Below are 24,887 nucleotides of genomic sequence, written 5' to 3' on the forward strand. Positions count from 1 at the left end.
CATATGACAAGCACACACACACAATCCTTCCATGACAATACTGAAAGTTGAGCATTTGCCTTCATAACACCACTGATGAAGATGAAGGCACCTTGTATTTATTATCGATCTGTACCTCGATCCACCCATCTTTTCTTGACCAGCATAAAGTTGACTTTCTACAACAGGGATACACAAATAATGGTGAATGTGAATTGCCAAGAGAGCTGGAGCACAGTCGTGAAATACAAAAAGGGGGCACATGACGAACATGTTTTAATATTTCACTTTTTAATTGACTGATCGGCCCAATGAGAGCATGTAGTCTTGATGTTATATTCCCAACTGTATGGGTTTCAGGACTAAATCATCTCTTAAGATCAAAATCGTATCAATCTGACTCATCTGGGGGTCCTTGACATGAAAAACGTTGCGGACCACTGGCTTATTGACTGCTAAACAAATGACTATTGCAAACAAACAACGTGCTGATCCAGAGTCTGCCCTGCCTGGCCTCACTGCGCACGCGCTCAATGTAGTTGGTCCGCTGCGTCTCATGTTGATGAATGCAAAGCTGGACTGGAGGACTGGAAACATGTCCACCTCTGTCTCTCAACAAAACAATAACGAGGACTCGGGGCTGCAAGGTATGTACCGTCGTCGACTTTATGTATGTTCCGTATTGTTAAATTACTGTTTAAACATTATTTGTGAGAGCGTGGTCTTTTCTCGCACGCAGTTTTAATGAAGATTTTATTGTAAAAGTTTGCTCTGGTATGGATTCTGCCTTTTCTTCTGGTCGGGGCAGAGGGTGATGTTGACATAGCGTCATCCCTAAATGCTCCAATTGAGTTGCGTTGAGTCGTTGATTGATTGGAATTCGACCAACCAGATGCATCGCCTTTCGCTGGGCGTTCTGTCGCCAAAACAATAACAAGTTTGGGACACAAAAGGGAAATATCAATTTAAAAAACAGAATTGGTTTAAATCTACTTGTAATAGATAGTGTCTGGTTTGTTTTCCGTTGTGGTTTATTTGCGTTTTTTGTTTAATATGTCTCGTATGTTTCGTCCTCCTCAAGTGGGCTACTCAAGTAGGCTGCAAAGGGGAGTATGAGCAGCAGCCCGAGCTAAACCAACCCTGACACATCTCCTGTGCATGCATCATGCACGCGTCTCGTTTTGCGCACGTCTTTATTTTAATTGAAACGAAATAAAAGCTAATTTTAAAAGAATTGCAGGGATTGTGATGTGTTTAGAATAGAATATAAGTACTTTATTAATCCCGAGGGAAATTCAGCACCACAGATCGCTCACAATAAACATTAGGTAGTCAAAAATAAGAATACACATTCAAAGATATATACATTCTAAAATATACAGTCCAAATATATACAGAAAATGTAAAAGTAGACATATCTATAGAAATGATCTAAAGATGGTGATGGGGGGGGGGGCGGGGTTAAGACAATGGCATCGGGATTCGGGACTGTCTGTCCCAAACGAAGGGTCTGTCTTTCATTCTTGTTTTGCATCTCTTGGTTTAGTTCTGCGCAAGTAGCGACTGCCTTGTGCTGACGTCTCGTTTGTTTTCCCCGTATCATGCAATATAGGTCACGAGGGATTTGCTCCTGTCCGTGTTGTCGGATGTTGCACCACTGCTGATCGGCGTGTCTGTCAGTAGTGTGTGGGTGTTCAGGTGTTGTTATGTAAATGCTGTGCTAGGCAACCCGTTTAGATATCGTGTTTTCCTGGCGTAAATTAGGATACATTTAATTTTTAGTGGGCCCGAGAAGACTACAAAACACTACAAATTGGCAGTCTCACACATTACGGTTAATCTCTATGTTAAACCCAGATTCAGCTCAAACAAGGGACTAAACACGTTTTTGATTGATTGATTGAAAACTTTATTAACAGATTGCAGAATGGGTACAATACAGTACAGCTCAATACACACAATTGTTAAGGGAATGCAGACCAGAGAAAGACTTTCGTCTTGTTTTTACATCAGGGTCCCCCATTTTCAATTCATCAGGACATATATGACATACATGACATACAGATAGACAGTACTGCTACATCTATACATTTATGACATACCAGATTTGCAAATACAGTACTGTTTGTGATACAAAAAGAGTCCAGAAAAAGTATATACACTTTGTTACAAAGGATCAGATTAAACCGAATATATATATTTATTGATTGATATATATTGCATAATATTTGTATATCGTTTGATATCCCTTGTATATTCCTTGTACATATACACGGAATATCCCTTTAGCCTAGTACAGACCATAATATTTCATTCTCCTATTGGACAGCGGTCCACAGGCGCCAAGGCCATGCCTCCAGAGTCAGGTTCAAAGCCACCGTCAAGACATGTCTGTACATGCCCGGCTTTGCCCAGGAATACGAGACAGAAATAAGGTTGGCACTAGATTATTCCCCGTACATATAAATATGGCGCAGGTGAATACAGAAGTAGTTCGAGTTCGAGTTACCCAAGTGAAGCCTCACCCACGATACGACGTGCGGTGAAGTAGGGCCCGTTTTGCCCCAAAATAGAGTCTTGTCTTATCCTAATACGTTTGTTCAACGTATCGTTTGCTCCTTACTAGTAAGCCTTCATCACGAGTCAACGACCAAGTGAAGTGAGCAACAGTGCGTCTAAATAGAGCACTTATAGCCGCGTGCGAATAGGATAGTAAAGTGTCAGAGCTTAATGGAATAACGTCAAGTTCAACCTAGTTAATGCGAAGTACCGCGCACCGGAGTATCTACAACGGTGAATGCAGAGCCCTTTTCCGGCTGGATTATTATTATTATTGCTTTGGACCAGGCTGTTGGAGCGGAGAAGAATCGTCTACACCCACTACTGTGGGATCTACCCGTGAGGAACATCACTCGAGCCCGTCTCTATTGGAGAGGCTGGCCGGCTTTCACCTGTGCTGCACGCATACTGGGATTACAGCTGCTGCTTTTCGTCTGCCGATCAGGGAGTAATATACCGCCTCCCATAGCAGGAGCTTATTGAGTCCCCGCTGATCCAGGCTTTGCATTCGAACATTTCCTCCCCCTGCTGGCTTACAACCGGTGGGAACCCCCTACCAGAATCTCCCGCTACCTTACCAGTGTACCATAGATATAATTCCTTATATTCAGGTTGTATTATCATCTCCTGCGTAATATGAGAATGGACATTCGTTATTGATTTGCCTACGCACATTCCTTTGCCTTATAAGCGCATTCAAAGTGAAGTAGTAAAGTATATTATGTACCTTTTGCTGCAATAAATACTTAATTACAACTTTGTGTGGAACCGATTTCATTGTGGGGAAGTGTTCATCATTAAGATACCTATGTACTGTATGGCCAGTAGAATGTACATAAAGACGGTAGTGGTTTAATGATACCATACTTATTAATACAGTCAGGGAATTGTACCCCTCAGTTACACACTTGATGTAAAAACTGTACATTGGGGGAGGTTGGGTAGGTGGGGGGGGGGGCTGTACATTGGAGGTGGTTCGGTGAGTGGGGTGGGGGGTTGGGCAGGAGGGGTGGGGGGGAACACTGTACAACTGTACAAGCAAAACTGTACATTGGAATATTGACAACCATACTTGGTCATTTACTGTACATTGGAGGGGGTTGGGTTAGGACATTTACATGGGACAGTTTCGAATTGCAGTCTCCCGTAGGTGTTCTTTGAGAGTGTTTTTGAAAGTGGGTAGTGATTCACATTCCTTTACAGCTTTGGGTAGGGCGTTCCACATTTATGTGGCATAATTGCGAAATGTGTTTAGTCCCTTGTTTGAGCCAAATCTGGGTTTAACATGATTTGTGGAGCTCCCTCTGGTGTTGTGATCGTGGTATTCACTGACCTTTGGGAAGTATTTTGACATGTACATGGGTACCTTGGTCGTGTAGTGTATCTTGTAGACGGCCCATTGCAAGTTGCTGTACTCTGTCGTCTACTCTAAGCCATCCTAGGTTGTCAAAGTGGGCAGGGGTGAGGTGGGTTCTAGGAGTAAGGTCAAGCAGTAGTCTGACCAGTTTGTTTTGAGATGTTTGTAATTTTGTTTTTAGCGCCTTTGAGGTGCTTTGGTACCATGAGGTGCAAGCATAGTCGTAGTACCCTTGTATGAGTGCTCTTGCCAGAGTCTTCAGGGTGTTCTTGTTTACCAGAGAGGAGATCCGGTACAAGAATCGAGTTCGTTGGTTGACTTTTTTTTATTACATTGGATGCCATTTTGTCACAGGAAAGATTAGCCTCTAGGTTGGAGCCCAGGTAGGTAATTTCATCTTTCCTTGTGACAATATTGTCACCCACTGTAACTGAGAAGCCGTCGGTCTTGCTGAGTTTGTTAATTGAACCGAAGAGAATGGACTCTGTTTTGCCCATGTGTAATGATAGTTTGTTATCAGCGAGCCATATGCAGATTTTGCCTAGTTCCGAGCTGAGGCTTTTTTCAACCTGTAACTTGTTCTTGTCAGAGACCAGCAGGGCTGAGTCGTCTGCGAACAAGAACAAGTTGCAGTCACAAGCTGACGACATGTAATTTGCATAAATTAGGAACAGTAGCGGTCCTAGTATGCTTCCTTGTGGAACACCACAGCTCACTGTGAGGGGGGGGATAGGGTACCGTTTACCTCCACCATCTGTTCTCTCCCCTCCAGGTAGGATTGCATCCATCTCACTGATTGACAAGCTAAAAGCAATGGGTTTTGATAGTCTATCAGAATGGAGTGATTGACAGTGTCGAAGGCTTTTTGTAGGTCCAGCATGACCATGCCGCAGTATTTGCCCGCGTCCACTTCTTGTTTGATGTGGTCGTTCAAATAGAGAAGGCATGTGCGTTTCGCAATTATGCCACATCAATGTGGAACGCCCTACCCAAAGCTGTAAAGGAATGTGAATCACTACCCACTTTCAAAACCACTCTCAAAGAACACCTACGGGAGACTGCAATTCGAAACTGGCCACCGTAAATGTCCTAAGTAACCCAACCCCCTCCAATGTGTTTGATTATGGTCTGTCCGTATCCCGACTGCATCTATTCAAAACCCAAACGGTGCATGCGTTTTGCTAATCTGATTGGCCAATGACGTTTCTGGTCATGTGACATGTGCGCCCAATCGCGTGACGCGCCCATTTCCGGCTCTAACAGCCTGCAAACTACCTAACGCCTAGTTTATCACTGGTTAAGCTTAGGCGACTCTTTCGAAGTTGGTTAAGGTTAGAGTTTGGAATCAGGGCTGGCGTTCTATCGCCCTGCTCTAAGACAAACTCTAACCTTAACCAACTTCGAAAGAGTGCCTAAGCTTAACCGGCGAAGAACTTGCCGTCACACGATTGGTGCGACCAGAAACGGCAGTGGCCAATCAGAGCGCTAAACGCGAACGCGGAAGCATGCACCGTTTGGGTTTCGAATAGACACATCCCGACTGTACACAATGAAGGGTTAAAGCAGTTTTGCTTACTTGTACTTTATTCACAGTTATTATCGTTATTAACATAAGCTTGGTTCCACCACAAGTGAACCCTCGGTGTCACCTCTAAAAGAGTCCTACGTGCAACACTAGCACTTAAATAGAACAATCCTATTGTTACACAATGTACAGTAAATGACCTAACCCAAGAATACACGAGACCCTCCTCTTGGAAACAAGTATGGTTTCGTCGATATTCCAATGTACAGTTTTGCACAGTTTCCCCCACCCCACCCACGCCTACCCAACCACCTCCAATGTCCAGTTCCCACCCAACCCCCCCACCTACCCAACCTCTTCCAATGTACAGTTTCTATGTCAAATGTATATACTCTCTTTTTTAGACTCTTTTTGTATCACAGCAAATCTGGTATGTCATAAATGTATAGATGTAGCAGTACTGTATCTGTATGTCGTGTATGTCATATATGTTATGATGAATTGAAAATGGGGGACCCTGATGTAAACGAGACAAAAGTCTTTCTCTGGTCTGCATCCCCTTAACAATTGTGTGTATTGAGCTGTACTGTACTGTACCCATTCTGCAATCTGTTAATAAAATGTTCAATCAATCAATCAATCTTGCTTCTGTTGTGGCCTAAGTCTGCTATAGAGATTTACATAACTCCCTGCAAAAGTGTGGACGCTGTTTGTAGGGCAGTGGCACAAACAAAGGAATGGTACCTTGGGTCCAGAACACACAGTTCATATGGATGTATATGATGGTGACTAGGGGTGCACCGATATATCGGTCGGGTATCGGTATCGGCCGATAAGTGCCTTGTTGACTGCTATCGGCCTATCGGCCGATAAGCTCAAATGTGCCGATAGCAGTCGCCGATAAATACCCATCAATTTGTGTAGCGTCAAAAGGCAAAAAAAAAAAAAGTTCACTCGCGACCTACCTGCACAACGCCTGCCGTCCCCCACACACACACACACAATCTACTGCATCAAAGTAACTACTTATGATTAACAAGGCATTCGTTTTGTGGCATTAGCGTTATATAGTTAGTGTTACACGGACAATAACATCAGCATATTATTATTACCCATAGCAGCAAGGCATTACTCCGAGTCCGTTCATTAGCTCGGTTCCATTCCGTTGCTCATTCCGTACCCAACTACACATTCTGCAATCTGTTAATAAAGTTTTCAACCAGACAAATGTATAGAAAGGCTTTGTTTTATTATAACATTTGTTGCAGTAAAATCATTATGTCTCATTTGGTCATGCGTGGAGCGCCGGTCGGCGGGCCGGGCAGCTAACGTAGCTACGTTATTAGCTATTAGATGCAAGACTAACGTTACTGGTGAAAATGTGATTTGCGTTGGAATACTCCTTTGTCAACTTGCTGTACTTTGCTTGCAGGTCTGCAGTCATTATTGCTGCATTAAGAATAGCCCCAACTTTAGCCAAGGTAACGTTATGGCTAAACCTTTAACAATAGTTAACGCTAGCTTTCGGTTAGCTGTTCAATGCTATTAATAACAACTCCCCGTCAACACCCTCTCTCGGGAAGATGGCATTTAAGAAAGTATCTGCTGTTAAAATGAAGTGTTACACGTTCAATAACAAGCATATTATTTACCCGAAGATAGCAGTAAACAAGGCATTACTCCGTTAGCCCGTTCATAGCTCGGTTCCATTCCGTTGCTCATTCCGTACCCAACTACACATTCTGCAATCTGTTAATAAAGTTTTCAACCAGACAAATGTATAGAAAGGCTTTGTTTTATTATAACATTTGTTGCAGTAAAATCATTATGTCTCATTTGGTCATGCGTGGAGCGCCGGTCGGTGTGTTCTGCTCTCGCATTCGCAAACAGAACAATGGCGGCATGCCCGGAAGTAGAAAAAATTATAAACGCTTGCCGATTGGTGGTAAGGACAGGACACCCACAGGAGGTGGGTGCTAGCGGTGTGGCGTAATTGGCCGAATCGACTGTCAATCAAAATGGTTCCATTGCATTGGTTGAAAGCTCTGGTTGAGAGAATAGTATCCCGCTGCAGGCCGCAAGAATGGTTCCATTGCATTGGTTGAAAGCTCTGGTTGAGAAAATAGTATCCCTCTGCGGGCCGCAAGACGATACTGGGAGAGAGATAGTGATACCATAAACATATTTCTTGATGTTTCCTTTTTTTAAGTAAGTAAAGAGGCCTACAAATACAAACATACACATACAAATATACAGTAGTTTCATTAAAAAAAAAAAAAAAAAAAAAAAAAAAAAAGAAGATTTTTACAAATACTTATATACAAATATACAAATATCGGTATCGGTATCGGTATCGGCCGATAGTGTTAGTTGAACAATCGGTATCGGTATCGGCGGCCAATTTTCATATCGGTGCATCCCTAATGGTGACAGTTCTCTGGGGGATGTAACTCAGGACATGAGGTAGAGCGGTCGTCTGGTAATCAGAAGATTCCCGGTTCGATTCCGGCTCCTCCTCCCGGGGGCATGTCGGAAGCGTCCTTGAGCAAGACACTTAACCCCTAACTGCTCCCGATGAGCAGGTCGGCACCTTGCATGGTTACCTCTGCCGTCGGTGTATGAATCGTAAAGCGCTATATAAACGCAGTCCATTTATAACTCTTACGATTGTACACCCGTTTATTATCCAGATTTGCTCCTCTCTGTGGTTGTGTTGCTTAGGGTCCTGGGTGGAGCTAGAGATGAACGGGAACACCCTGACCCAGAATGTGCAGACCGGACCTCCCCTGGGGCCCGCCACAGACCTAGAGAATGGGAACGAGGGCGAGAGCCGGCCCTCCCAGACCCCGGAGAGTTTGCCCGAGGAGGTAGAGGAGAGCCTGGGTGGAGGGTTGGAGCACGTCCCTTCGTCCTCCTCCATCCACAACGGAGACATGGAGAAGATCCTGCTGGACGCGCAGCACGAGTCCAGCCAGAGCAGCTCCACCTGTGACAGGTGGGTGTGTAGGAGACAAGTGGGATTGCATGGGGGAAAGGGTGATTTTAGCTGTGACCAGCTGCTCTATAGTAGGGGTGGGGGAAAAAAATCGATACGTAGTAGTATCGCGATACTTTGCGTCGCGATACTGTATCGATACAGGGACGCCAAGTATCGATATAAATATTTATAAAAAAAATAAAAAATAAAATATCTTTTTTTATTATCTTTTGTATAAGGAAGTTGCATTGTTCATTTCAATACCTGTAATAGTACAGTAGTCCACACACACGCACACGTGTGCATTCAGTTAAGTTGGAAAATATGACTGTAATACAAACAGTTCAGTTTGTCAGGTACATGCAACACAGATTACAGTGTTTACATCTGTCTGCTTGAGAAAATACCATGTTCTGCAATACAAATTATTGAAGTGAGATGAACAGACTGAACTTTATTTTATTAGATAAAGCATGTTGACAAAGTGTGTGTGTGTGTGTGTGTGTGTGTTCATATGTGCCAATAGGCGAAACGGGGGCATGGTAATGGGAGTGGCCTATCCCAAAAAAGTTGCAGCTATTGCAAATTCGCTCTCGTTTTGCCTCTTCAGTTGTTCTTATAACACATGTTGTATATTGTGTTCTATGCCTTGCCTCAGTCCCAACAGACCGCCTAGTCCTGATCAGGATGAGGGTCAGATAACCTTTGATGTGGACATGTCGAGTAGAAGAGGGAGCCAGGTAAAATACAACAGCAGTCGATTATCTCGTGAATTATTACATTGTTGTCGTCTTTGATCTAAATTGTTGTCTCACTACCAACACCACTCGTCTACAGTCGGAGGAGGAGGAGGACGACGACGACGATCAGGAGAAAGACCGAGACGAGGACATCCTGATGAGCAAGGAAGCAGACTGGGTGGCACATTGGTCCAGCAGACCTGAAAACGTTCCCCCAAAGTAAGAAGATCACTTTAATGCCAATGTACAAAAGGCAATTGAAATGTGTCTTTTTGCATATCCCTCCTAGTCACACATGCAGACAGAGCAGAGCACACATAGCCAAGGCCAGATTAAGACTTCAGAGGCCCCTGGGCCAGATTCTTGTGGAGGCCCCCCCACACACACATACACGTGCACGCACGCACAGTGGCGTTTTTATATGTCACTTTAAAAAATATATAGAATATTTAGAAGTGGTGGGCTCTGAGGGCCAAGCTAAAAGGACTTTGATCACCCCTGCCCACTTTGACCTGGTCTACAAGATACACTACACGACCAAGGTACCCATGTACATGTCAAAATACTTCCCAAAGGTCAGTGAATACCACGATCACAACACCAGAGGGAGCTCCACAAATCATGTTAAACCCAGATTTGGCTCAAACAAGGGACTAAACGTTTCGCAATTATGCCACATCAATGTGGAACGCCCTACCTAAAGCTGTAAAGGAATGTGAATCACTACCCACTTTCAAAAACACTCTCAAAGAACAGCTACGGGGGACTGCAATTCGAAACTGGCCCCTGTAAATCTCCTAACACAACCCCCTCCAATGTACAGTAAATTACCAAGTATGGTTTTGTCAATATTCCAATGTACAGTTTTGCTTGTACAGTTGTACAGTGTCCCCCACCCACCCACCCCTCCCACCCACCGAACCACCTCCAATGTACAGTCCCCCCCACCCCCCCAACCCCACCCCACCTACCCAACCTCCTCCAATGTACAGTTTCTACGTCAAATGTATATACTCTCTTTTCTGGACTCTTTTCGTATCACAAACAGTACTGTATTTGCAAATCTGGTATGTCATAAATGTATAGATGTAGCAGTACTGTATCTGTATGTCATGTATGTCATATATGTTATGATGAATTGAAAATGGGGGACCCTGATGTAAACAAGACGAAAGTCTTTCTCTGGTCTGCATCCCCTTAACAATTATTGAGCTGTACTGTACTGTACCCATTCTACAATCTGTTAATAAAGTTTTCAATCAATCAATCAAGAAGAGAAAAGAAACACATCATGTTTAGATGGGGGGATGGCGCCATCCTCAGGAAGAAAAAAAACATGCACACACTTTGGAGACAAGAATATAATATTAGAATAGTAAGCTTACTTTTACGTGAATGTCAATTTAAATTATAATTAGGGAAGGGAGGGGGTTGAAATGTGTTTTTGTCCTGTGTTACTGTCTGTGAATGAATGAATGAATGAAAATTGTATTTAACAGATTGCAGAATGGGTACAAATAATACAGTAAGGCTCAATACACACAATTGTTAAGGGTATGCAGACCAGAGAAAGACGTTTGTCTTGTTTACATCAGGGTCCCCCATTTTCAATTCATAGTGACATGTATGACATGCACAACATATATGACATCATGACATTTATGGCATAGGGACATACATGACATACAGGTACTGTATATAGTACTGTTACATTTGTGACATATATGATATGCAAATATACAGTACTGTTACCCATAGATCCTGACAGAGAGTATATACATATGATGGGGAGGGGACTGTACATTAGGAGGGGGTGGGTGGGTGGGAGAGAAATATACATATGGTGGGGAGAGAATATATACATTACATACGGTGGGGAGGGGACTGTCTATTAGGTGGGGGTGGAGCTGTATGTATGTATGTATGTATGTATGTATGTATGTATGTATGTATGTATGTATGTATGTATGTATGTATGTATGTATGTATGTATGTATGTATGTATGTATGTATGTATGTATGTATGTATGTATGTATGTATGTATGTATGTATAAAATAAAAAAAATAAAATAGAAATATTGACTGACGTTTCTTAGGCGACTCTTTCGAAGTTGGTTAAGGTTAGAGTATGGAATCAGGGCTGGTGTTCTATCGCCCTGCTCTAAGACAAACTCTAACCTTAACCAACTTCGAAAGAGTGCCTAAGTTTAACCGGTGAAAGAAAGAGGCGTCACACGATTGGCGCTACCAGAAACGTCAGTGGCCAATCAGAGCGCAGAACGCGAACGCGGAACTGGAAATCCGTTGGTAAAAGTATTCAGGCGTCGGGGCTGGGATGTGGAGATGCAAGTTTTGACTTTTTATTGCTGTTTTGACCTCAAACGGAAAACCTCAAACTCTTATGAAGAGGAGAAAAAATACTCAAGATTAGCCATTTGCAGACGGCAGGGTGTGACGTACTGTATATTTTAGTTGATGAAATATTTTTGTTGACTAAATATTTTAGTTAATGAAATATGTTTTCATTTCAGTGTCACAGTATGACATCGATCTCCAAAATAAGAAAAAAAATAAAAATAAAATGTGGGGCCTCTAGTGACGAGGGTCCTCCAAAAAAAATTAAAATAAAAGTTAAAAAAATAATAATACTAATTTGGGGCCTCTTGTGACGAGGGGCCTTCAAAAAAATAAAAAATGAAAGTAAAAAAAAAAAATTGGGGCCTCTAGTGACGAAATTTAAATAAAAAATTAAAAAATAATAATCTTTTTTTTTTCTTTTTTTTTTAGGCCCCTCATCACTAGAGGCCCACGGGCCGCGGCCCGGATGGCCCGGTCGTTAATCCGGCCCTGCACATAGCACGCAGAGCAGAGCACACAGAGCAGAGCTCACAGAGCAGGGGCGGCGTGGCTCAGGGGTAGAGCGGGTTGTCCAATGATCCAAGGGTTGGTGGTTCGAATCCCGCTCAAGCCCATGTCCATCCCACTGCCGTTGTGTCCTTGGGCAAGACACTTAACCTACTTGCCTCGTATGAATGTGTATGCATGTGAAATGTGGGATTTGGGGTGCTTTTTCAATGTATGTGATGTATAGATTGGGGGAAGATGGTAGCATCTAACGGTGCCAGGTCAGAGAGGGCAGAAATGTGTTTGGCTTAGCAGAGGTTGGTTCAGAGCGAGTGAGCACCACACTGCCAGCGAGGGGGTTTGTTTTTAATTCCTCGGAGACATAACACTGATAGCGAGTGTACTGTAGGCCCAGAGCAGGAGGGAGAGAGGTTCATCTTAATGAAAGTTTAATGGTGTTAAAGGTTATGCAGTTGTCATGACAGCACGTCGCATGACAACCAGAAGGCGGGCCGTCGTTGCTACGGCGAAGATCTATAAGTCGAACGGTGTTTCCGGGTGTAGGGCAGACTAGAATCTGACCAAGAGCGAGTAGGACTGAGATCACACAGAGGACACTCTCTCCTCTCATTGAGAGGGGGGGGGGGGGGAAGAATGCCACATCATCTTTAGCTTCGGCTAACGCGAGGAGGGTTAGGCTAAAGACCAGGCCTGAACACTATTGGACTGAATAACAAAAGGACGATAGACGAACACACCGAAAGATCATTAGACTTTTCAAGGACGATACAATTTGATAAAATCTGTTAACATCTGAGCTGAGGTTTCTGTTTATCAAATAAAACCACGCTTTTCCTTGTAAGGTATTTCACGTTGTCGAATTCTTACGGAGGTGGAGAATTATTATGGTTTATGGATTGCACTAACGGGGGAGATAAGGATCTTATCAGCCAGTGTCGGAGAGACGTCAGGACCATTAAAATGACACAACGCAGAGGAATTGGATGGAGAGCCAAAACAGATGAAGACGTGATACTGGCCAGTTTGATCAGGATCTTACAATGTGAATGAATGTTGGTGGTGGTCGGAGGGGCCGTAGGCGTTGATTATTCGCCACGCTTCCGTGAGTCTGCCTCAGGGCAGCTCTGGCTGCAATTGTAGCTTACCACCACCGGTATGACTGTGTATGAACGAATAATGGACTCTGTGAAGCGCTCTGGGTCAGTGAAGAGCTCTATATAAATCCAAGTCATTATTATTATTATTAGAGCACGCAGAGCCAGCCACTCTTCACCAGCTCACAGCTGTAATACACCCTCATGTCTGAGCTGGAGATCAAGCCACCTTTTCAGTTACTGGTCGGCTTCTTTCCCTCTTTTATACCTCTGGAATAACGTCACAGTGACCAATTGCAGCCACTCTTATTGTCTGGGACCAAATACGGCCACGCCCCACTCCCAGCAAAAAGTGGGAATCTCTAGAATGGGTTTGGGGCGGCGCTGTATACGGAAGTAGCTCTCAAGGTGACGATTAGACAACACTTTTTTGTTGTCAGTAGATGGGAGCATTGGTTTAAAATTAAAGGCTGAAAATGTTGAGAACTACAACACTGCATTTACCAAGAGCGTTAGCACAGGTTGCAGGTCACTGGGATGTGTCTATATTCTCCGACGTGATCTGAACAGCGGTAAACTATTACTGCAACCTCGGTATAGCGACCGAGAATGGCCAACTAATTATCTTAACAAAAGTGCGCTGGTAGCGTTACATATGTTGTCTAAAGGGGGACATATGGTACAATTTAAGATTCTAATGATAATCGGCATATAAAGGACAAGATAAAGCATCGTTAATTTGTAAGAAACCTCAATGAAAACGGCGCAGGGTGCTATTGTTATGAAAATGTGATAGAATCCTATAAAAATGTGGACGCATTTGGCCTACGTTCCGTTATATCAACTAAGTTAGAATAAGAATACAATAGAATATAACATAGGGGCTGTACAAATGTGCAAGATTGTTGTAGAATATATACACTACATTAGAATAGAAATACAGTGGAATAGAATACATAACAGAGCCATATTCAGATGCTCACAGTTTTGCTTTTATGCATGTTGTATAATAAAAAGAAAATCAATATTATGATGAGGTCTACTTGCTGATGTCTTCTTATTAATTGCAAACAGATGTGGAGAAGTTGGTCTTCATTTATTTAGTTAGTTAGGGTCCCTGATAGTAGCCAATGCCCTCGCATAGCTGGGCAGACCATTGCACACCAATGTCTTACTGTCCATACCAATATGCGTCACCATTGTTTATCAACCGTTAACCCTTTGTCGTGTGGCAGTGAAAGGGTTAACCTTCTGTATTGTCGCAGTGAAAGGTTAACCTTCTGTATTGTCGCTGTGAAAGGTTAACCTGTATTGTCGCCGTGAAAGGTTAACCGTCTGTAGTGTGGTAGGGAAAGGTTAACCTTCTGTAGTGTGGTAGTGAAAGGGTTAACCCTTTGTTGTGTGGCAGTGAAAGGGTTAACCTTATGTATTGTCACAGTGAAAGGGTTAACCCTTTGGTAGTGTGGTAGTGAAAGGGTTAAACGGTCTGTGGCTCAAGATATTACACTCTGACTCACGTTTATTTTTTGTCTGTTTTTTCCAAGGGAGTTCCGGTTCAGGCACCCCAGACGCTCTGTGTCTCTCAGTATGAGGAAGAGTAGGGTGATGAAGAATGGCGGTTTCTTCTCCGCAGAATTCCTCAAAGTTTTCCTCCCTTCCTTGCTCATCTCACACATCCTCGCTCTGGGCCTCGGGTGAATCCAATCTCCTACTCCCATCATAGAGACACATATAAATGAGGGATGGGCATCGATTTTTGAATATTCAGATAGTCGTTAAAATTATATTAACTCATTGACCGCCGGGAATTAGACGGAGCCTGTCATAGCACTGCCACGCTTTAAAAGATAGGAGTGCGTCACCTTGTTTGTAGAGCTACTGTATAAGTATGGTTTTAGAGCGGTCTGGGGTAATTCCCGAAATGCTGAGTTATAGCCTTATACGTCAATTCTACTATAGACGTTGCCGTTTCTTGCCTGTACACACTACTATTCCCAAATCACATCTATGTCATAGGTATTATGTTTAATCATGAATGCATGAAAGGGGGGGGGTCGTTTCTGATTATTTGATTGTCAGTAACGGCATTCGTATTGAACACTAAAAACTATACGATTACCGTAGATTCAGGTGCCTGCAATCGACATGAGACGATATCATATGCCCATTTAACACAATCAGTAACATTTAGATCAACTCAAAAAAGGCAACGGAAATATCATTTGACATTTTCATTTTTGAGCTCTTCCAGATATTTAAATGAAAAACAATATTGTTTTTAATACAAATAGACCTCATGTTCACTGTAAAGTGCCACGTTTTGATATATTGAGCTTTAAACTTAAAATAACATAGAGAGAGGGACGGAGAGGGAGAGGCACTCAGCCCCCCTCCCTTTCCTCACTAATGGAACTCCGCTGTTTTCTCTGTGCCTCTGAGCAGGGTTAGCTTAGCGTTAGCAGGAATGGTGAGGATGCAAAGCATGTTAGATGCATTGGACCTGTTGCGGGGGGAAAAAAGCTGATAATAAATAAATTAAATAAAATGATAATCAAAACCCAGCTGAAGCCGTTAACTCTTTCAGCGCCACCGGGTCTAGCCATCTTTGTTCCTACTGCGCCAACTCTCTAAGAGATAGGGATGCATGGCGGTTTTTGCAGGGCTATATCTATATTCTATATTATAGCTATGGAGACAATCCTATGGCTCATTTGACATCAACTATCATCGTTCAACATGAGAAAAATAATACATTTTTTCATGTATACGTTCGCGTGTTATACCGTGGTGAATATTGTATAGTTTCAGAGTGATCCTGGCTAATTCCTGAAAACGGCACTATGGAGCTATACGTGAATTTTGCTAAAAGCGTTGCTCGCCTGGACACGCTATTCTTTCCAATTCAAAGGTATATAATCGGTATTATGTTTCATCATGAATGTATGAAAGGGGGGGGGGGGGTCGTTTTTTGATGCTTTGATCGTCACCAACAGCATACGTTTTGGAGTACATTACATATGATCTTTGCAATCGATGTGAAATCATGGTTGGATCAAAGTAGGATTGATGTCATATAGTCCTTACCTTTACTAGGAGGTATCCCAAAAAGAATATTCCAATTGTCTGATCGCGATTTCCAGTATTGGTGTCCATCGTGTCCCCAACATAATCCGGCACAACACATGCATCGAGGGGCATTGGACACGTTTCAATGTGATCGGGTGAACCGCTAGACTTGCCTGACCCAAAATACTGCGCCCGGAGGGAATTAAATGTAACACCCGGTGTGAAAAAAGGTTTCAAAGGGTGGGCGATACTGCCACCTAGCAGGATGCGGCCGGTATTGCACTCTAGCGATCTCAGAATGGTTTCCTATGGTAACCCAGAGGTCCGTGTGCCTGAAATGAATAAAAAAAATCGAATAAAAGAAATAACGATCCAAAAACGTATATCACACAATCAGTTGAACTGGAATGGTTTACCAACCATACACTCCCGCCATTCATAACTCGGACAATTATCCATACGAACGTCCCGCGTTCTAAGAAAAGATATCCGGACCCTCATACGGTCATCTTCCATACGCATAACCATACCCAAACAACGTGTTCCCGAGTCCACATTCACGCACAAATCCGTACTCTCAAAACGTTAGAAAAACGCTCCGATACCCGAATCCACAATCATCCGATGTCTGGACGTTAAAACACACTGTAACCAGCCAAAACCCATGGTCCATCCGACCTTAACTCATTCAGAGCCACGCCCCTTTGACCATATTAGGGCTAGCGTGCCAATAAGGAAGTCAATGGGAGGACGGGGAAATTTGCAAACGCTTAAACTATATCTTAAATTATGGCTATGGGTCTAAAACACCCCTCGCTTATCAATGACTTGCTTGCAGTCAACATGTATGAAACGGATTGTTATTTCATTGGTACATTTCCGTTGTATACCATTTTGAATATGAGTATAGTTTTGGAGATGTCTAGTAATTCCAGAGAAATTCCGCGATAATAGCCCTTTACTGGAATACACAAAACACGTTGTCATTTTTCGGCTGATTTATGAATCGTTTTCAAATAAACGCTAGATTATTGATAGTATATGTGTACTTATGCACGCTAGAGAAGCGGGCTGAAAAATCTATTATCCATGCCGTGGTCAGTGCTAACGTTACGCACACACACACACACGCTGCGATGGCGGAGAAAAAAACATCTGATTAACCCAAGACTGGTAACATAGAGTCCTTACCTCACATCAGATGTTCTGCAAAAAGATTAATCCAATTCCTGATCGCGGTTTTCTCGGGTTTTCTCGGGTCTTGGCACTCAACGCATGGCGAGTTAACCCGACTAATCTCGTGGTTGGCACTGAATGGGTTAATAAACGGACGGCCACCGGTCCATTAACCGCATTCTATAATGTTGCGTTTATTATTATACAAACCGGAAATGGATCGAGTAGATCACCGTCAAATAAGTGGGATCTTGGGCGCCCCAGTGGCGAACCACATAGCGCGCTCAGCCGCGACACGGCCGACCCGGGTTCGACTCCCGAACCCGTCGTTATTTGCCGAATGTCTTCCCCCCACTCTGTCTCCCATTCCTCCTCTGTCTCTCTCTACTGGACTGCCCAGTAGCAATAAAGCGATAAAACGCCAAAAAATAAGTGGGATCTTTTTCCTCCAGTCTCATCGGCGAACGGTAAGAGGACGCTGACGTAATTTTCAGCGTGAGTGTTTATTATTAATAATGCAAACTGCTCTGATCAATATATCACCCATACTACATAAAGCATTTACTGACGATCACGGAATTATAAACGCCCCCCCCCCCCCCCCCCCGGTCATCCGCGCATGATCAGTCATAACGTTTAGGATCATGTACAGTTGAAATCTTTAATATAACGTGTATCGGCAACAAACGGCAGTTGATAATCTATATATGCGTTTATGCCTATATCTCACGTTCTAGGAATTACTGCAGAAAACGATAAAAACATATTTATATTCTAGACGGTATTTTCGTATGAATCTATGAATGAAAAAGTATAACGTTCCTACATCCTGAACGATAGATAATCGATGTTGAATGGGCCATAGTAATGTCAATTTAGCAATACAATTAAAAAAAGTTATAGCCCTGCAAAGAAGGTGAACATCTCCATAGGCTTAGAGTGGTGGCAGAGATCATACATTGATGGATATAAGCGTGGCAGTTAATGTGTTAAGTAAAAACAAAACCATACGTTAATTTGGAAGCTCAGACATTTTAAGAATCAACAATGTCACTTTCGGAATGGATGCTTTTGTTCCTGGAAATGACATTAGCGTTGAGGGGGATTTTCGATTAGTATTCAAATAGTTACCAGTGACTATCGAATAGCAATTTTGTGAGTTTTGCTCATCCATAATATAGATTATTGGGAATCTGCATTCGTTCTGTGGTTTTGCTTAAAATTCTAACATTTTTGTACGCTGTTTCTTTTTCTTAGCGTGTACATTGGGAAGAGATTCGCCACACCTCCCACCAACTCGTTCTAAGACGGAGAAGAAGCGGTGTCTGGAAGTCGTGTTGGAATCGTCCCTGTGGTTCAAACAACCTTATGTGCAAAATCCTTTCTCTTCCTGTGCTTCCGTTACACTCCTAGATTTCTCTTCTCATTCGCATACAACTCTGTCACATTCCCGTATTCAGCTCTGGGAAAACCTTGCATAATGTATTTATGTTTCCTTCCTTTACACCGGGTAGGTGTCTGTTGCATCAAACAGAAGTAACCAACAACAACAACAACAACAACAACAACAACAACAACAACAACAACAGCCCGATAGATTTACACATCCTGCCTGAACCGGAGAATCCATACATTGTCACCATACAACAAATGTGGCTCGGATTCAATGTCAAAGGGGCCTGAAGGTTTGGGATATTCTCTGGAATTTCCATATTGCTGTTTTTGATAGAGATGTAATGCTGTGAAAAATCTGGCAGCCTAACTCCCACGTCCATTTCTTGCTAGAAGCTACAAGATTATCTCTGTCCTAGTCGCCACGCGGGCAGAGTGCTTAAGCCAAAGATATGCACCATATTCACACGGCGACCATTTTGCTCTTTTGTCTTGCTCAGGAAATCCCAACCTGAGCATGACAAAAGAGCTAAATGGTCGCTGTGTGACTATGGTCAACATTTGGCTGCACAAAATACGATAATTGGCTTTTAGAATAGAAGGGGCTTTTTTATTGCACTGGGTGTGTTTACATGCATATTAATATTCTGATATAATTCAGGATACTCGAGTATACCGTTTGAGTTGGAGCATGTAAATGCCCTATCCCATTCCCAATAGTTAGGATAAACTCGCATTCCAACTATAACCAAGCCGAATATGATCGGCTGGGATGTGCTAGTATTAAAGGGTTAACCTGCTGTCGTGTGGCAGTGAAAGGGTTAACATTCTGTGTATTGTCGCAGTGAAAGGGTTAACCGTTTGGTAGTGCGGCAGTGAAAGGGTTAAGGCCGAGATATGCTTCAACGTCGGCTGTCGTGATATTTTGCGCGTGTAAGCTAGACTCACATACTTCCACGTCAGTTCACCGCGAACCACTAGGTGGCTGTGCTGCGTTGTGTGTTGTACAAATGGTGATATTTTCGGACTTCCTCTGCCTCTGTCTTTCTTCGATTTGGTCCATGTTTGTAATATAGTTAATCACGGTCGATAATGGATGCTCCGAACAAGCTCCCCGAGATGATACATTCGGAAATATGTCAGAGGAACACGTACACGGCCCAGCCCAGGGCAGTGGCCAATCGCAGCGCTACGCTGTCCAACGTCAGCTTGCGTTGATTTTATACACAGTTACATTTTTTGGCCAACTGCATGTAGGCCCTGCTGGTAGTCTCAGCCTTTGCCACCATTTTGACGCCTGGGTATAAATTAGGCATTAGCCAGGATACTGAGACATGGTAACGCTTGCCGTATTACTCATGTATACAAGCATATTGGTAATTGGGATATGATAATGCGTATAAACACCTTATCCACCTTATCTATGACCTTTTCCTGTATATTAGCTAGTATCTAGAATATTAACGTGCATCTAAACGCCGCCAATGACCGCAGATAAGAAAAGATAATGCATTCAAAAGTGTTGCCAGCGGGTACAAACAGAACGGCTCCGCTGTCCCTCGTTCAGTTTTTAAGTCCGACTTATATTCATGTCCGGGGGCCAAACGCTCCACTTCAGACAGTGGGAGATACTAGGAGCATGTACCCCTAACAGTTTCTTTATGACTCAGATCTATTAGAACAACAAGGGACACAGCACTCGTATGCGTATGAAAAGACCAGAGCCTCGGCCAAGGTAGGAAGCTTGGCCCCCGGAAACTGTTTATTGGAAGGTCGATACGTCACGACTTAACAACCGAATCCATTCGCTGTGAGATTGCTGGTCTCCTTAGGTGGTCTCGTGTAGCTCACATGATTATTGACAGGAAATTACTGCTTCCTGAACTGTCTCTCTGACACCATCGTTGACGGGCCAGTTCTGGGGAGCAGGGAATCACTCTGCACAGTGGGACGACTTTGCTAATTCCACACATTTCTCCTGATCTCTTCCTGGGTTGTGTTTTAAAGCTTTGTTTTTAGTTTTTTTAAGGGTGGTTGGTTTAAACACACTGTAATCCAGTGTGTAGTCCCAACACGTTCTAACGGAGTGTAGATTATTTTGAATATATTATGCTAGTGGAAATAATTGAAGTGGATATCAGGTTGAATAACAATACAGTGTGGCAGCTCCCACCCTCTGTAACTCCCCCCCCCAGAACTCTGCACCGCCCCAACTCTGGACTCATTCAAAAAATTGCTCAAAACCCACCTCTTCAACTTGGCCTTTAACCCCTAATTTCTCACTTTATATGTATATGTTGTGTCTGTCCACTATGTTAGTTACTTTGTTATTTGGTCCCCTATGTAAAGCGACCTTGGGTCTCTTGAAAGGCAATATATAAAATGAAGCTATTATTATTATTATTATTATTATTATTATTATACACCAGGCCATTAATATTATTTTGTTTCTTATTGCCTATACATATCCTTATTGATTAGCACATGATACAGCGACTATGGCAAGGTGCCAAATATCTCTTTTCATCTCTGCACATTGATGATTTATCTTAGATGTTTTTGATTGTCTGCTTATTGAAATATTTAAAATACATGTGAAGCTATGTCAAGCTGTGACCCCCCCCCCCCCCACACACACACACACGTTTTGTAATCTACACTTTATTTTTTGACACTTTAATTTGTTTATTCATTGTTGTTTCATTTCCATGCTTATCTTTAATACGTTGGAGCAGTGTTAGTGCTTTGTTTTTGTTGTCGTCACCAGTCTGGCAGTGGTAGAGAACAACCACGTCGATGTTTCCACTGCACTCCCGTCGCCACCATTGAACTGGTGGTTCTGGTGGGGGAGAGAGGGGGGAGGGAGCAGGTGCAATGATATGGTATAAGCTGGGTGTGAAGAGGATTCCTGGTCCCTCTAATCCTTTCTGCATGCCTTTCAACTTGATAAACTGGCACAATTCTAGTCTAGATTCATTGCCTTGCATCCGAGAGGTCGGGTTTGCCGTTTAAATAGTGTGTGCATTGTCATTGCAACTTTTTATAACACAGGAAGCTAGGTTGCTTGTAAGGGCAGGGCCCTCAGAATTATACGACCTGATTAAAATGTATGTAGCAAGAAGTGACAATTCAGAATAGCTTGAATTATTTTCATCATATTGGAAAACGGACATTAAAATGTGAATATTCATTCATTCCGTCTGTATTTAATCTTGGAAGGTTACACTGAGTTGGCAGCGTCATCGAGCATTGACATTTACATAATCATCAATGATATACAAAGTACTACCAAAAAAAAGGATTGAAAATAGAATAATTTACACTGTATCACCATGTTGGGCGTTCCGTGGTTCAGGATCAAATCTAGGTGCTTTAATTGGAAGCCATAGAGTCCAGGGGCCCTCATTTATCAACAATTCTTAGAAAGTGTTCAATTTTTCGTTCTTAAGCACAGAATTTAGAATGTGTGTACGTACATAAAAATCAGGATTTATCACACGTGCGTAGACGTGGAGGGCGGGCCATACTTTTTTTTTTTTTTTGGAAAATCAATCGAGTGGGGTGTCTAAAATATGTGTTTTTTTGTGGAGAATTCAAATATGGGATTATTTTTCTAATCGGATAACTCCTACCTACATTGTTTTGGATTTCAAAATGGCCGATTTGACCATTTTTCACCCCTTGGCCATACATGGATGCCAACATGAATCTGAAGGAAATCCTAACATGCAAGGTGTCTAAATGATGTGTTTCTTAATGGGTAATTCAAATATGAGTTAATTATTGGGATAGGATAACTCTAACCTACATCATTTTGGATTTCAAAATGGCCGATTTTACCATTTTTCACCCCTTGGCCATACATGGATGCCAACATGAATCTGAAGGAAATCCTAACATGCAAGGTGTCTAAATGATGTGTTTCTTAATGGGGAATTCAAATATGAGGTCATTCTTGGGATAGGATAAATATAACCTGCATAATTTTGGATTTCAAAATGGCTGATTTTACCATTTGAACCCATTGGTATTGTATTACAAAATTGCAAAGATAAAAAATATATGGGAAATCATTTATAATGACAAAGCCATCAAATTTATTAACAAGTGAACTGTATATAACTGGATACAACTCCAAAGATCAATAATAATAATACTAACAATAATAAATTGTATTTGTAATGCACACAAACACCTAAGTGCTAAATCTCGATCTCCTGACTTCTTGAACTTTGCCAGGTTCCAATATCTTGATTGGACTCATTCTTGGACAGCAAGATCTCCTACTGTACTGCTTTAGCCACCAACCTACAAACACAAACTTAAAGTCAACGTCAGCCATAAATAGGTGAGCTCTTTCCAGAACTACTCAGCAGAAACCTCTGTAACCATTTTAACAAACGTCTCAATGTATTGAGAAAATCCATGGGGCTCCATCAATCCTCTATCTTCTTAAATTTGATCAGGTTGCACAAGTCCTGCTTGGATTCATTCTTGGACATCAGCCTCCTGCTGGTCTCCTGAGCCCTGATCCCTCCATCCCTTTTTTCTTGTGAAAAGTACTTAGCAGAGGCCTCAGTCACCATTTTAACAACCCTCTCGATGCTTTGTGTGTGGCAAGGCCAGTCGAGAACCTCCATGGGGGTGTTGATTAAGTTCTTCACCTCGGAGGTGCTTAGGGAGCAGGTGAGAGGTGGCTCTGACAAATCTTCTGACCAGCTGATTAAGCCACCAATGCTGGAAGCGTCACTATTGATGTGAGGTGTTCTTCTGATCCTGACACAGGAGTCTCCCAGCTGAGTGTCTGGATCCCCCTCTCCCCTGATGGCCAGGATTCTCTCCACCCCCTCAATTCTCTCTTTTTGATCCTCAGAGCACAGCAGTGTTTGGAGGATGGCTTCACTGTGGGCATACCAAGCAGATCTTCTCACAGTTGGCATCACAACATCCAGCACCTCCTTCCTCTGAGACTTGAGGCAGTCCAGCTGAAACAGGATGTTCCTAGGCCCTTCGATCCAGGAGTGCTTGACCTTCATGTTGAACCAACATGGATAATACACTCCAATGATGAATTCCACAATGCATTGTAGATTATTCAGGTTCTTTCTTTTAAGTTGATGCTTTGACACCCAGAGCCTGAGGAGTCTGTTTGCTGTGGTGAGCCAGCGGCTGTGGTTTACCGGTCCAATCTCCAGCAGAGCCAGCCTTGCAGAAAGCACTCCATCCCTGATTGCACAGACCAGCTTATAGCCATAGTGTTGATCAGTTGAGAGATCTTGAATGATCTTCTCAGGCAGCTTGATCAGCGGAGGGCCAAGAAAGATCCTGGTGAAGTTAGGATTGATCTCCAAGTCTGTAACAGAATCAAGGAGCTGTCCTATTGGTCAAGTCTCCTCCAATGGCCCACAAGGTCTTATCAGAACCTCTCTCTTTCAGCCAGGCAAACAGGACCTTAGCTATCTTCTCTGCATGGGACTCCTCTTTAGTTGCTTTCTCTGGTGTAAAGTGGAACAGATAGTTGCTGCCAGGCTCACTAGCAACACTATAGTGTTCTTCCTTGATCTTTGCAGGAAAAGATTGGTCACTGCCCTCAGCTTCCATCATCACATTGGTCATGTCAATCCGCCCATCAAAGAGGATACAGGAAATCCCCCCCTCCTCCCTGCACTTCTCCTCAAACTCTTCCCCCAGCTCTTGCATCAACTATTCTTGTGCTCTCTTAACCTTGTTCTTATCAATCACTTTACTTGTGTCATCTTCTAAGATGAGTCCTGCATCAATCAGAGCTGCAGTTGCTATAGCTGCAGTTGGTCTTAGACCTATGCCATACCTTACACTAGCAAGGGCGATGTTTGGAATCTCATCATAATTTTTCCGTAGCTTTGCTGAAGCTGCAGGGTCAGTTTCAGGAATGAGCTCAACTTCAGGGACTGTAAGGAAGCTCTGAACATCCTTCCTGGCAACCTTGTCTGCTGCTGCAAAGCTTTCTTCTTTGCCCCTTCTCCTTTTCTCTGCCTTCTTTTCCATCCCCTGCCTTTCCAATGTTTTAAGAAGATAGAGGATTGATGGAGCCCCATGGATTTTCTCAATACATTGAGACGTTTGTTAAAATGGTTACAGAGGTTTCTGCTGAGTAGTTCTGGAAAGAGCTCACCT

General features: G+C 42.8%; 1 protein-coding gene across 2 annotated transcripts; it reads left to right on the plus strand.

Annotated features, from left to right (window-relative positions):
* The first annotated feature begins 543 nt into the window (after positions 1 to 543).
* On the plus strand, positions 544 to 21,921 carry LOC311236228 (BCL2/adenovirus E1B 19 kDa protein-interacting protein 3-like). 2 transcript variants are annotated; one of them, XM_084323876.1, is made up of 6 exons: positions 544 to 626; positions 8,142 to 8,415; positions 9,056 to 9,137; positions 9,235 to 9,356; positions 14,642 to 14,791; positions 18,597 to 21,921. In XM_084323876.1, the coding sequence occupies exons 1-6, from the start codon at positions 575 to 577 to the stop codon at positions 18,643 to 18,645; spliced, it is 729 nt and encodes a 242-aa protein (XP_084180002.1). In that variant the 5' UTR covers positions 544 to 574; the 3' UTR covers positions 18,646 to 21,921. The 2 variants fall into 2 exon arrangements, with proteins under 2 accessions (XP_084180002.1, XP_084180003.1); XM_084323877.1 differs by lacking the exons at positions 14,642 to 14,791; positions 18,597 to 21,921 and adding an exon at positions 11,926 to 12,535.
* Positions 21,922 to 24,887: the final 2,966 nt, after the last annotated feature.

Source organism: Notolepis coatsorum (genome assembly GCF_963971535.1).
Source record: "Notolepis coatsorum genome assembly, chromosome: 10".
Lineage (NCBI taxonomy): Eukaryota > Metazoa > Chordata > Actinopteri > Aulopiformes > Paralepididae > Notolepis > Notolepis coatsorum.